Source organism: Megachile rotundata, chromosome 9, assembly GCF_050947335.1.
Source record: "Megachile rotundata isolate GNS110a chromosome 9, iyMegRotu1, whole genome shotgun sequence".
Taxonomy (NCBI): Eukaryota; Metazoa; Arthropoda; class Insecta; order Hymenoptera; family Megachilidae; genus Megachile; species Megachile rotundata.
In genome coordinates, this window is record NC_134991.1 from 6,970,382 (window position 1) to 6,985,788 (window position 15,407).

Here is a 15,407-nt window from a genome sequence, read left to right on the forward strand (position 1 = left end):
CTTCGTAAATTACCCTCGACGACCAAGCTATTATATACGCTCCCATTGTAGCGGCACACTGGAACGGGATCCCATAAAACTGGATTTAATACGCTAATCCGTGGTTCGCGGAATTTCCCGCATTTTCAGCTCCGTTGGTTAACCACGGGTCTAAAAGAGTCGGAAGAAAATTCCACTTTCTCCAGTAATTTGTCTCTTGATGGATATGAAGACACTCGGAAAGGTAAAAGTGCAATCACGATTTCAAGAACTTACTTTTTTAATAAGGTTAGGGTAAGAGATTTTGTGATAAGATGATGTTGAACGGATTGTCACAAAAATATGCATCGATATGTTTTAATTATTTTGTTCTGAAAATGTAAATCTTCGTTTATTATATCATGGATGTAATTTAAAATCGATAGAACATATCTCCATATAAAAGACTTTCTTCATATTATAGTATGAAGACGTGCATAGCCTTCATATCCTTCCTCAATACTTTCTCATGTTAATTAACAGGTTTTTTAGATATTGAAGTAAGAATATTGTAGAATTATACAAAATAGAATGACACATAAGAAACAAGTCTTGATGAATCATAAACATAAAATTGCTTTTCCCAGGAATTTTCACACTTCCAGCCTTATTTATATTCACTCCTCAATTTATTAGTACTCTGATTATATTTAACATCTCTATTTATTTCGCTGTTCAAAGCCCAAGGTCTATGATTTATCAATTATTAGTATTAATCATAATCATCGATATAAACAATGGCCTAATACCAATATAAGCAGTAATCTATCATAACCTAGCACTATCATTATAGGTAATAAACAAATGCCACTGACGTGGATAATAACCTAATACCATAAATATGTATAATAAGTTGATACCATCAACCTAACCTAGTACCATCAACATAACCTAGTATCATCAAGATGGGCAATAACCTAGTACCATCAACATAAACAATGGCCATAGAAAAAGCTATAAAGCGTTATTTGCAACAGCTTGTTGGCCCACATAGAGAGTAGCAGAAGCATCCACATTCCTGAAGCGGGAAAAATTGCCGAAGGAGAAACTAAACAAAGGAGCACAAGTCTATCGCTTGAGTTTCGCCGGCGAATCGGCGGATCCATCATCGAGCTACCATCAGATCGATCACCCACGCACCAGCGTGTCCAGAATGGTCGAAGACAGGCTGGTTCGCTTACCGATTAATCAAGAGAGCCGCATGTCGTAGCGAGGAATCGAGCCGAGGCGTGCGAGCGTCCCGCAACCAGCCAGAGAGGATTCTTGCTCCCAGAGCTTGTCGTAGATCTTGATGTCGCACCAGCACCGGTACCCCGGTGATGTCCTCGAGGCCTGTGGCTCAAGGTCACGTCGTCGAACGCGTTTACCAGTCACGAGACACGAGCAGCTCGAACACGGGCGTGGCGTTCGCCAAAAACTTCGATCGAGCACTGGCACCGACCACGAAATCAAACAGCGGACCAGACGAGACGAGACGAAACGGGCAGGGAACTAGACGGGGGACGAAAAGAGAACGAGGATCGAAGAAACGCGGCCGGTTCGCGGATCAGGAATATGATGCCACCTTGGTGAAAGCCTCCGCGAAGAAGAGGCTCCCTTGCCGCAACGAGTGCCGCTCCCGCTAAGCGGAAGATTATCTAAATAGACTCCGTGCTACCATGAAGAAGAGGGAGGGAGAACGTGGGGAGAGAGGACCCGAAACGAGGTGGTATTTATACGTCGTGTCTTTTGGAGAGCCAGTGGAACCACGACCAGGAACATCCCTCTCCGCGGATCGCATACCGGGAGGGGAGACCGGATATCGTACATCTTTCATGTTTATGGCTGTGATCAACGACCTTTTTTGTTTTCGACTGTTCACCTCGGAACTGGTTCCTTTACGGAAAATTGCTATATTCGGGAAAATCATGGCACGCCGCCAAATAATCCTTCGAACTTCCGATTCTTCGTATTCTTCAATTTTTAGGTTATCGATATCTTCAAATTTTAAAATATATACATTTTGACATGATTCCTCAAACTTTTCCTTCATATGGGAATCTATTGGACTTACGAATTATGTGGTTCCCCAAATTCTTAGATCCCCACAATTCCAATATCCCGAAATTCTCAAGTGATTCTCAAAATTTCAGGTCCCAAAAATCCCCAACAATCCACGAATAAATTTTCTCATCCTCCAATTTTTCCACAAGGATTTGCTCTTAACTTAATCGATTAATTGATAATAAACTTTAAATTTGAAACCTTCCTATATCGACCACTTGTCTTTGAGTCACGTGGCACTATAATAAACTTTCCGACTATTACTATCTATCGTGTTAAGCAACTTCTGTCGACAAAAATGCGAATACTTTCGCTAGTAAAATAATGCCTGAGTTCGCCTGTTTGCGTAAAATGTTTCTTTTCTTTTCGCAATACGTGAGAAGTCATCCGCCAGCACGATTTCTATGCACATCGACGTAAATAAGATCGGATTCCTTGTTTCTTGTGTGTACATTATTTACCGATGTTGGCTTAACGAATACCACAAGTCGTGTTTTTCGATAATTGTGTTCGTTATTACGCCATCGAGCGAGGAATTCCACATGGCGTATCGAGCAATCAGTTTTGGCAGCTGTATTAAGACAGGTGCGGAAACGTACGAACGGGATTTCATCGATTTCTTTCGGAGCCGGTCTATGCTCAATTATCGATAGTAAATTTTCTCGAGAAAATTCTCGAAGCTAGTTCACACGCCTCGTATTTTTTAGTACACGGCTGTAACCCGTGAAAATATCGCGTGGCAAAATGGTGTACCTTTCGTGATCAAGAATATATAGATACTGAAAATTGCATTAACCTAATGGAAATTGCAACAGAAAGACCACTCCCGCGGCAAACTAGTTCGCACCGATGATTAGTACAGTTGGTAGTTTAATCGTGCATGGAGAATCATTTTATCGAAGTGCTATGTCACTTAGGTTACCGTCGCTTTCTTCGAACGTGAACGTTCAATGATCTACCAATTACGAATACATGGCCAGTATCGTGGCGCTGAATTTATTCACTTGCCGGATAATTGTGATTCTCCTCGGTTACTGCTTATTGCACGACTCAACTGCAGTATTCTGCATCGCAGTTGCTGTTAAGAATTTTCCTAACCTTTGATTTTATGAACTACGAAATTACCGTTTTCTAAGTTGTTCATAAAAATGAGTGAGGTACTTGGGGTTATAGAGATGTTAAGGTACGCAGATTTCCTAAATTTCTAAATTCTCAAGTTTAGGGCACTTCACATTTTCGAATACTCATATGTGCAAATTGATAAATTCCTAAATTTCCACATCTCCATGTTCTAACTCCTATATCCCCACATTCCCAAATCTTCAAATCAACTTCTGATAAAATTTCTACATTGACTACTTTCCAAAAAGAGAATAAATTTCACATTTGTACAAAATAATTTCTGTCACAATTTCACTATGTCAGAAAATTTGGAAAATGAAAAAGCAGATATTCGTAGAAGAGACAAAAAAAAATTGCCCGCTGCATCGAAGCGATTCGTGAGCCAGGCACTTTCTCGTCTCTCCGTACGCGTCCTTTTATCATCCGTAGGATCAAGATTCGTCCTCGATTTTCGCGCGATTTATGTCCTCGCTGAGACGGTTCTATGAAACGAGGATGAAAAAATCATGGCGCCCGTTACGGTTCGCTGTATCGGGAGGACGTAATCGATCAGATTGATGAGACACGACCGGAATTGCACGCGTTCCCGGCACAATGCAAATTTCTTTATTTCGTATTTGACGACGATCGACGAACGGAGAGCAAAGGCTTCCGGCATTGCCGAGATTACCCAGCGAACTTTCACCGATCGATAAAAAATCGCGATCTTTTCCGCTCGAACAACGGCTCGCCGCTGCGCCAAGACGATCGAACATTATATTCATAAATAGCGGGTGCCTCCATTGTACTTTCTCATGTGCTTGCTATCCTTCCCCGGAAGGACACGCTTCGTGGCTCTGTTATACTTAACTGAAGATTTTAACAGGTGGAGCATTTCCACGATATTCTGATGTTCTGATATTGTGATCAGAATTTCGAATTGAACGGTCGTTGTTTGGAGAGATTATCAATATTTAGTTTCTAGGATTCCAAAACAAAATTGTGTATACTCGGAATAACCGCAATTTTCTAAATACATGTGATAAATAGTTCAAATTTATTCGTTCAAATATTCGGGTAATCAGTTGAATATCTTAGAGCAACGAACACTTGCTACAATGAGTCGTTCTCATAATTCAAAATCTTTGTAACAGATATTATAATGCATGCTTGTTCTGACGTATATATGTTTGTATAAGATACTGATTATTTGCCTGTAGCAACCGTAAAATTTGATCAACTTATAAATGTATATACGTGCACTTCGATAACTCTAATTATTATAGAAAATATGTCGACAAACTGATAATATTATATATAAATTACTTACTCCTGCAAGAGTTTGAAAATGCTTGGGCGGATGTCATCCACGTGATTCCAGTCGAGAAAGTATTTCCGTTCGACAGGCACGCAGATATCCATAACAAGCACTTCCTCAAATGGAGGATATTTCACTTGAAAGAATCATCATCGATCTTGGAGAATTCACAGAGCACCGGCACCGGATTACGAAGCACGTTATCAACACCAACACCTTGCACTTCACATGGAGGTACAAATGCTCCACTTTTGCCCGACCGTTCGTTTCTAGTTTCGATTCCAGCCGATTTTTCCTTGCAACGATATCGACGATCAGCAAGACACGTCGCTGCACTCCGACCACCGTGCTCGCACCGTAATTGAACGTTTATCGGAAATCGTTACCTAGTCGATTCCAAGCATGGAGTCAACTTCTAGATTTCGCTCGCCGCGAATCTTATCGCAGCCAGATAATATTATCATAATATTGTGTTTACGTCGACGTTTGTTCGGCAGATCACGAACGATAAACGAGATCCTCGACTCGCGAACGAAAAGCCTGTCCCCGTTTCGGGCCACTAGTTTCGCGAGAGGTAATCTTAAAGTCAATGTGACTAGATTAGTAGATCACGAATCGGTTTTTGCACCGGAACCGTGCAGCATTCTTCACGATTCTTCGACCCGCTAGAGATCGACTCGTTGCTCTTAATTAATCACGAATACGGTCGGGTAATTAAAACGCACGAAATGCAACCCGACGATCATCCGACAGTACTTTCACTCGAAAGTTCTTCTTTTTTTTAACTGGACCAGATCGATTTTTCGAATCTTCTTAATTGATCACGATTCGATTCGATATAGTGTCGACATCGTCAAAAATGGAGTATCGGAATATTAATGTCCTTCGTTCCAAGTGAAACTTCTGTAGATGTTTGAGTGTCAGGAAAAGTGTAAACAAGTTTCTTAATTTTTAGAGTTGCAAATTTTATACTTTCGAAATCGTCAAATTAACCAGTTCAGAAAAACCTGAATAAACTTCTAAATTTTCAAGTCCATGAATCTACATCTTCAAATCCACGAATCCTTCAAATCCAAATCCTTCAAACTCCACACCTCTCAAGTTCCCAAACTCAATTCTAAAATTTCCAACTTCGAAAATCCTCAGTTATCCAAATACCCAATACAGTCCCTAACTCAAGTCCCCAAATTGCCAAAAGTCAAACTCCCTGTCCACAAACTCCTAGGCATAATACACAGAAATTTCACTTGCTCATGTCGATAACACGATATTTTTGTTCACAAATTTGTTTTATCTTAATCGACGATAAATGCACGCTTTATCAGTTCACTAGAGAACGACACTGCGAACGTTTTCATTTGCGCGACGAATTCAATCCCGCGATGGGAACATTAATCTCGTCCCGACTCGTTATACGCGGAATTGTATTCGGTAACAGTAGCGAGCTCGGTAGATGCTAATGCGAACCACTTAAACCAGTTCCGTCAAGGAAATCATTTCGACTCCGTTTCGTCCCACGGGAACGATTAATTGATTAATTACTCACGCACGAACGAGCCGATTCCGAGTGGAATCTCCTCCGCTAATCGGCACGAAACGTCTGCTTTCTCCGTCGCAAAGCTTTCCTTCCTTTTCCACGCGAAAGCTTTCAATTTCTAGCACCCGGTTAGCGGCTAACCGTTCACTTAACCTCTCGACTCCATCCTCCCGACGATCTTCGACCGTGAATTCGAGGAGCTCCAAAATTTCCGACACCCAACGTCCATTAGAAAGCTTATTCGCACCGAATCGTCGCACAGCACCGCATCGCATACTTTGTTCGAGGGTCTGATGCAGAACAGACGATAAATCCTCCTCCGATTGGGTCGTTCGATCATCCGGCATCGATGAGAGAATTCGCCATGAAGATGTCCAACGGGCACCAGGTTTAATTAGACGCAGACACAACCTCGAAGAGGACGAAGAGCAAGTGCGCTCGACGGATCCAGACGTTGGGACCGCTCGCTCGGCGACGCTCAACCGTTCTGGTGTAATCGAGGCGAGATATACACACGACCGATGCGGTTTCACGACAGAGAGAAAGAGAGGAAGAGAGACAGAGAGAAAGAACGAGAAGGGGGTTACATCAGATCACCGAGACACGCTGCACGTTTCACAGCCGAGACGACAGACCGATCGAGAACGGATCACTGGTGCTCGACGTCGGTTGGACCTCGTGAACGAGCACGACGACGACGAGGACTTGGACGACGACGAGGAGGCCGACAAATGGGCGTCCGGATCCAGCTGGGCACCACGAAGCTGGCCCGATTCGACACGAGAGACCATGGCGTATGTGCACGAGCCGAGCCGGACCCGACGGCACGAACCGGTGCGAAGCAAACCTTCGACGTCGCGAGAGAGTGTGCGAGAGAGACCTGAACGGGGCCCAATCTCACTAGAGGGGACCCCTATATCGTCTTTCACCTAACTCCGGTGCGCTCCTAGCGTGCGTGCAACCCGACGGAATTCTCTCTGCATCGTTCGCGTGTTGCTTTAGGTTCTTGGATTTTCAAAGTGTTTCACGGTGATCCACCATACGTGTGATCCACATCTAATCCAAACGGACCTCTTGTTCGTATCGTGAGATCTACCGAACTTCGGTGCATTCGGAGAAGTGTGTGATTGTTCAGATTTCGAAGATTGTTCTTTATTCGAACCGTTCCTGTGTAATTTATCAACGTGTTGTTTGATGTATCGGTGTACGATATCGGAGTGAGTTTTCGTGGTGTCGAGAATGAAATAGCAGCGCGATGTCGTTGGCACAAAAGGAGTCGACTATATCGCGTTTCCGATAACTCTGATAGCCGCGTGTGCAGGAATAAGCACACGAAACGCTGTAAACCTTCTTTCGTTTCAATAACAACGTTCCTGATAAATGTTCGTGTTCGGTTTTCGAGTCGGTCGAAAGAAATCCGATGCTTCTTTCGGCGAGATTTGTTTCGGAGCCATAAATCGTACGCCGACCCCCCGAAATCGATGCGATCGAGCCCGTTTCATTCGAAATCAGCTGCGTGTGATATTATAGTTTTTTCTCGGCGACGTGCGTTCGATGCGAAACACGAAGTTGTTCCGACAACTTTTTGCGATTTGACTCCTTTCCCGCGACGTGTGCTGCGTTAAACCGCCTGAAAAGCGAACTGCCAATGCATAAATTTAATTACCGTTCAGTGATTTATTCAGACCATTCTACCGTTTATAATCGACGTGAGCAACATTTTATGTTAAACGCCTTCTTGCGGGCGATTTCGTTTTTCTCGACAAAACCTCGACGATTAAATAAGTGAGTGAATCGAGAGCGTGACGCGCGAAAATAATTATGGTTTTGTGTATTCTTTCATTGATTAAACTTTTAGATAGAATCTCAGGTCTTTTATGAATGTTTGTTATGGATATGAAATGTGTGTGTTATATTGAAACATATGTTCCTAAATTTTTAAAGTTTTATATTATCTTTGGATCCCTAGATGCATAGATCTTCAAGTCCCTAATTGTCTAGATCTCCACGTCTTTAAGTCCCCAATAGCCCAATCCGTAACTGCTAGTCCTAGACCCTAATAGCACCAGACTAAACACCTAAATCACTAAATCCTCAGATAAGTTTAAATCAATAACAATATTTAAGACTTCTTTTATCTTGAAATGTTAGGTATCCCATTTTACCCAAGTTTTCCCTGCTAACCAGCTATTATTTTTAGTAAACATTTTTGTTATCAACTGTACGTGCAAAATGGTACTAATTGCATCTTCTCCAGCTACAGATAACCCACGGTTGAACAATTTGAAACAACAGTAAAATTTGTCTTTCGAGCAATTACCATTTAGATATTTTTTTAATGGTTATCTACCTGTTCATGACTCTTCACTTACATAAACCTTTCAACCTGATTATAGTTCTATATGACAAAATTTGAAATTGTCGGTGTAAGAACATAGGCTAGAGTATCGAAGCTTCCGGTTATAACGGAACAGTGCATTAGCTTATTACCCTAAATGATTCAACTGTCTCGCGTAAGGATTAGGCGAAGTCACGTGACGACTGTTCATTGAAAATCTATTGGTGTTGCCTTTACTAACCACGTAACAGCACGCTGCGAGACTTACCATTCACGAGGTCGAGATATGCCTTTAAGAATGGAAACGGTGGTGATGCTTTCGACCAACACCTAAATCGAGAGCCAACTTAAGGGTAATTCACACTTACACGATCGAGAGATGTATCCTCGTATCATAATTAACGGGATAAACATCGATTTCACCTCTTCGACCTTCGTTAGTGACAACAGACTGATTTGGAGACTTCAAGGTCTATTTTGCATCTTGCAGTCGTAAAATGTTCATAAAAACAACTTTACTTCAAAAACTACTTAATTTTAAAATTGACTAACAAATTCTCTTGAAAACATTTTTGAAAAACAACTTTTAAAAATCTTTTATAGACTGAGTGCATATAAAATCTATTTTACAGAAATAAAAATAAACATTCCGAATTCGCAATTTAAAACAGAAGTTTATTTACTGCTTGCATAAGGAAACTACTGAAGTAGCGGGCCAAGTTATAATTATAGCGCAAGATTACATTAAAATATAAATAAATTATTCGTTAAATAAAGATATCTTCCTTGTAGAAATATTTTACATATCGGATTACACGTTTCTATTGTATTACAGATTTTGAAGATTTTTTTATAAAAACAATTTCAGTAGTTGAATACAAGGTTTACTATATATTTATTGTAATTTTTGTTTGATATTTGGTTCTCTTTCATTGAGACCAGTCATCTAGGTGTGGATGAAGCTTAACAGTCGCCCTATAGAACCGCGGCGAAACCAACATGGTGGCTGTCTATCTTAGAAAACGATAGAGAAGGAGCAAGACGGAGAATTTTGATGGTTGGAGGCATTAAGAGAGACTCCACGCATTCATGCTCGCATATTTATAGCTTTTGGACTAGCCAGCGTCGCTAGACTACGAAACGCAGCTGGTTGGTGCTTTTAACAACGTTCTGCTACTATAGACCTTCTAATAGTAACCTGTACTGCAACGTAGCATTCCTCCTTCCCTCGAGAGGATGCAATATCCACGATACCCTTGATATTAGATATGCCTACAATAACGAGCAGTTCCACGTACTTGTAGATCAAATGCCAACTATGGCATAAATTCCTCTGGTCACGTTGGCTCCGATTCGAGATACTTCGCCGACATTGTTCCTTGGAATTTAATCACAGAAACGTTTCTCGCTGAAATAAGTTTGTTTTTACAGCTGCTACCGTTTCAATTTATTTCTATATTACTAAAATTGTGTCGCATAATTATATTGGCTCGGTTCGACCCATTCGCAGCGAATTTCAGTTGAGTGTACATTTAACACCTTTCAGATTCGCAAGAGAATAACAATATAGAGTTAATTATCGTGCGATCTCTAAACAAACGAAACTTGTATTATAGTAACGATTATCTATTATCCATTACATAGTACATTGTGTCCAATGAACTATAGAAATTTAAAAGCATAAGTCCTATAGCCATTCCAATTCTCCCATTTCACCATTAGTGTCCAAGAGTGTCCATTAAACAGGGATTACATGAAACTGAAGGTTATAGTATCTAATTACGTCACATAAACTCAACAAGTTAAAGTTAAGATGTTTCCATAAATATTCGCTACACTGTTGCATAAGCTTAGAAAGTTAATTCGCGAACATATCCTGTTGATCGTGTGTTTTCTCCGGTTATAACACCTCTAAGTCTGATTTGTGCGATAAATGTATGCTTAATCGTGCAACTTCACGCATCTAATTGAACAGAGAATTTTAATCGCTATATTTATCCAAGTTAACGCGAGTTAACCAGCTTTCTTTCGCAACTGCATTATCAGTCACTGATTTTACCCGGTTTCAGGCGGTTTATTTTCATTTGCGGTACCAAAATGGCTGCTCGCCGCGGAAACCGCAAGCGGGTAATTTAAAACCATTGAACTACATTTTCTACGGATTAATCAGTGACAATGATCGGCTCTTCGTAACACGGCTATGTTAACTTCGTCCAGATTCTTTTTCAGCTAAACTCTTTAATCTCGCGAAACACGCGAGGCGTTACGAACAATTCTGCGCGATATAAATAACGGGCTGTCAGTTACTTGAAACTATAATTTCTCTATTCAGTCGTGAGGTCTATAAACGAAAATCTATGGTTGCAAAACTGTGTGAGATTAAAGAACATTAACATAAAGTAACCTTGACTGTCTTCACTTTTCTCCATTTTTATCTCATACCGAGGTTGATAGTACGTATTACGACAAATTATAGTCCTGAACGTATGATTTGATACTAATAGTTCGACGCAGGATCTATGAAGTTGATAATACGTATTTACAATCGAACTACTGAGGTAACGATAATTTATATTTAACTTTACATTATATGGTGTATGAATTTTTTTCACTTTTTACATCCCTATATCTGGATACATGTATCATTATTTTCTTAAATTACCATATAGAAGATGCAAGGACTTACATCCCTACATCCGTATATCCCTAAATTATTTTATAGATTTCTATAGGAGATAAATCTCCAGAGGTCTTTAGATCAGTATACCTCTAGTTAAAACATAATACTTATAATTTCACAATTAACCCTCACGTTGGCAACCAGCTACCTGTTACTCATTTAGGCTTTGATATTTGTCGTTTTTTTATTCCGGAAGCCTCAATTAACATTAAAGTACGGAAAAAGTCTGGCGATATTTTCATGATAATATAAAGCATTGTTAAAAAGAAAGATGTTGTCTGTCCTTGTGTATTACAAGAGTTAAGACCGTGTTTAATAACTGAAGTAATGATGAATAGAATGAGTGTCTGGTGAGGTAGAGGGGATTTGAATGCCTACTCGGCGCCATTAATAGTACTCCAACCGAAGCGTACGTTGGCGTGCATGGCACTGTTCGTTGAGTCTAAACGCAGTTTTCCAAATGGTGAAGATATTCGAATTCTGGTGATTATCGAAACCACATCACAGTGGAAAACTAACTGGGAAAATTAATCTTGAATAGGTAAGAAGAACTTTAAAAGTGATATTCATTCAAAATAAAACCGTCTGTTACGTTATGCATAACAGATGACCAATTGAATCTCCAGATACACGTATCAAAAATATTTTACTTTGTACGTGTATCAAATTAAATATTAAATTACTTTTCTATTAAATCCTAAATAAAGCTGCTACATTCTTATATGTTTTTGGATAAGTTTCTTCATTTTCAACTGTGATTCACAATCGTTTTAATATTTTAAGATAAGATACATAGCGATGTTAATAATTGTTGGATGAAATTGTAAAAAATTTTTTGAAACGCAAAGAAAATGTGTTTCTCGATTCTGTGCGTTGGTACTGCGACTTGTGCGATTTGAAAGTTGGCAGACCTGTTGCGCGTCAACGCCCAAGCGTTTAATATACTCATAACAACAAGTGGGTGGAATTTATCAATTGGATCATCCGCGTTCTCTGGTGGCTAATGAGCGCGGCAAAAATTGTTGAATGTGAATTTTTGTTTTAGCATAAAGATGGCTATGTTCACATCCTGCTGGTCACCGTTTATCTGGACCAATAGTATCAAAACAGGATGCAAAGCTATTGCTTTTTACACAATTGTATGTAACTCTAACTTGATACAACTCTTCTTATTGTAATGAAGTAATTAATAAACCATCTTGCTGCTCCATTATTGTAGGCAATCAGTGTGGTGTCCATAACGCTGATAAGTTACCAATTAAATGGAGGTGATTCTTCGCAGCTGTATAATCCTATGTTTGAAGCTGATGTCAGAGGATGTAAGTTGTCCAATGATATAACAATAGCAAGACACTGTATCATATATTTGGTTTTTCAGCTATGCAAGTTGTTGGAGGCTGCTTCATACTTTACTTCCTTCTCTTAATTATATCAGCACTTTTAACAGTGTACGGAGTAAAAGAAGGAATAAGAGGATGGCTACTTCCTTGGCTTATATTGTGGTTCATAGCATGTCTATTCCAATTAGTTTTTGGACTTTGGCTTGTAGGAGGCTATTATATTTATGTAAGTTTTTAGATAGTCAAGCACTGTGTGTAAAAGATATGCAAGTTAATATTTTAATCATATTTATAGCTTGATGCAACATTCGCTGCCATGTGTAACTGGCTTTGGATGTCATACAATGTAAGTATATTATATGTATGTTATTATTAGACTGTAGATGTTTCTGCTTTCTGAACTTCATCTCTTGGACGCATAAACATAGTCTAGTACTATAATAAACATACTGTATTCAATTATATTTCTATATATGTGTTTTATATGCTTATATCACATTTTCTTATACATATTTTCAGATCTATTGCTGGTTAGTTGTTTTATCAATGTACAAAATATTGGAGGAGTTGCAATCCCCAAATATAGAGCTTCTGTGGCCTTAGATACCTGTATAGTATTAACATTAATATATAGAATACATTAATTGACACAGAGGTAAGATATATTTATGAAGATGGGAAACCATCTAAATACTCTACTTAATTGTCGTTCATGTACAATTAGTCCAATGCCTTGAAAGTCAAAGACTTTATATTATAAAGAAGACTGACAATATTCTGAAAAAATGTCCGTCCAGATTTCAATTATCTTAATAATTTTAATACCAAGCTTATGCAATAGAATTTTATAGATGGTTGCTTTACACAACCATACAAGAAAATAATGTTTCCAATAAATATTTGTAAGAAATAGAAATATGAGTGTAATTATTTCAACGAAATATATTCCATGATACACAAGATACAAGAAAAATACGTATACAAGTTTCTCTTACAAATATGTCGTGCCTCATGTACATAACCTTTCCTCTTGAAGTTTACATTCAATACTAAAAAACAGTAACCACTCAATTTACACAGTTGAAAGAGAAAACATTGTGGTGTTTTAAAGCAATTGATTTAAGAATGCAAATATTACTAACGTAATATTTTTATATGTATGTTTTTTATATCAATACCCTGTTGCATGAGGCCATCATTAACGCCATCAAGTGGTAGGCGCAGAAATTATGAAAGTCAAAATTTTATTTTTCTTTTTGTAAATCAAATAAGTTTAAAACTTTACAACCAAATATGAAATATTTCATAATAATATCATAATTTGAATAAATAGATTGTGAATTATTTAATACGTTTAAATTAAAAATTATAAAAAGTACAATATGGATGAAGTTCACCATCTAGCGGTGGTTTGTCTAAACCAAATAAATCTTGCTAACCTTATCCACAGTATGTACAATTTCTCAACTTATCAATTATATTTGTATCAATAATTTAATTGCAACGAAAACATTGCAAATCATTTAATGTATAAAAACAATAAGAATGGAATATGAATGTACCTTTTGATGACTTCAATATGCCACAATCACAAATCACTTTGAAAACACAACCACTCGCGCGTCCTGTTGGCGGACTACTGAAGCACGATACAGCGTTATACTTTTCCCGTCGAATCTGAGAACTTATCAGTACCCTTTTCAATTTACGATTTAAACAATTGGTCACATATTTATTCAGATCATGATATAATCGGGGAACACTGCAGCAGAAGTATGAAATCATTCATACTTTAATTATTTTTTAAAATTTATATTTAAAATGAAAATGGAATCGCTGCTACTATCTGGCGGTCAAATATGAAACTTTCTGTGCGTAGAAAAATTAGAATAAAAATTTCTTTTTTAATAAAGTGGATTTTTGTACTTTAGAGAGTAGACAAATTTGTAGACATAATGTAATTCATAAAATAGTTTATATAGTCTTCTATGGTTAAATGGTCAAATGATCAAATATAAAACATTGAATTCGGCTATACATAAATAAATAACTTGAGAAGATATTTTTCTTTAATATAAATGTTACAATTTGTATACGTCAGCAAAACGAAGAAATGCTTAATTTTACAGAAAAACGCAATTTTCTGTTACGACAGTTCCATGAGTAGTTTGTAGATGGTGCAAGCTGTACTATTTCCATAAAGCGCACAAAATTAAAAAATACACGAAGACTCCTAACTCATTAAATTATTCCCGCTAATCTGTACCTTCCTGTTATACATATGAATTAAGTAATTATAGTATTTTAATTGAACGATGCACATACGAGTAGTTTATAGATTAGATATAGGAGTAGTAAACATTTTCTTAAAGTATATACGTACGAAACAGGTATTTTATGATTTACGACCGTAATACAATGTATCAAACATGTAGATGTTCTCGGAATTACAATCCTAGATGAAGTTTTATTAAACGTAACCAATCGCTTTCTAAGTCCCTCTTAAGTCCTGTTCTTGATACGGTGATTAATGACGGCTCGAGAAATCCTCCCTAGTGGACCACCGTGTTCGCGTCTGTCGAAGTCGATATTAATGAACCGGTATCAGTGAAATGTTTCGTATCGTGCATGTAATTAGCGATTCAGCTTGTCTTCGAAGGAGAGAGCGTTTGACAAATTTTCACGGGGCCACACTTCGCCGCCCATGAAAAGTATGATAATGATCAGTCTCGATGACGTAAAACGTTTTGAGAAAGTTTTATTTATTATTGTCCATTAATAACGTCACCGGCGGCGTGTGATAATCTTGGTGAAATTAAATTAAACTCATCACTCGCCGATTTTATTGCTCTTAATTTTATCGCCGTTAAACATTTTGCAAGGCTCGATACAAATAATTCAATTGCGCCTAAAAAGGCTGCGGTCGTATCGGAACCGCGTCGGTTAACGGTTTCGGTGCATTTGTCAGGAAGCTTTTTCCGTCGAATTTTTATGGTTCGTTACCTTCGCAAAGAAAATGATTAACGTAGCAT

At 38.4% G+C, this 15,407-nt stretch overlaps 2 protein-coding genes across 10 annotated transcripts in view; one reads left to right on the forward strand and one right to left on the reverse strand.

The window, feature by feature from the left end:
• LOC100877669 (rho guanine nucleotide exchange factor 17) overlaps positions 1-13,995 on the reverse strand; it is a 76,891-nt gene extending 62,896 nt beyond the window's left edge. For 4 of the 8 annotated variants that reach the window (XM_076535710.1, XM_076535707.1, XM_076535709.1 and 1 more), the window contains exon 1: positions 4,493-6,909. The gene's annotated coding sequence lies outside the window, so the exon portion shown is untranslated. Of the gene's footprint in view, positions 1-1,199; positions 1,621-4,492; positions 6,910-13,937 lie in introns of those variants that run through there. The other 4 variants (XM_076535706.1, XM_076535702.1, XM_076535704.1 and 1 more) reach the window with 3 other exon arrangements.
• pasi1 (septate junction component pasiflora 1) lies at positions 9,152-13,291 on the forward strand. 2 transcript variants are annotated; one of them, XM_076535714.1, is made up of 7 exons: positions 9,152-11,576; positions 11,819-11,992; positions 12,081-12,174; positions 12,255-12,354; positions 12,414-12,601; positions 12,671-12,721; positions 12,895-13,291. In XM_076535714.1, exons 3-7 carry the CDS (start codon positions 12,088-12,090, stop codon positions 12,976-12,978), a joined length of 510 nt encoding a protein of 169 aa, XP_076391829.1. In that variant the 5' UTR covers positions 9,152-11,576; positions 11,819-11,992; positions 12,081-12,087; the 3' UTR covers positions 12,979-13,291. The 2 variants fall into 2 exon arrangements, with proteins under 2 accessions (XP_076391829.1, XP_012147898.1); XM_012292508.2 differs by lacking the exon at positions 11,819-11,992 and having other exon boundaries at positions 9,156-11,576.
• Positions 13,996-15,407: the final 1,412 nt, after the last annotated feature.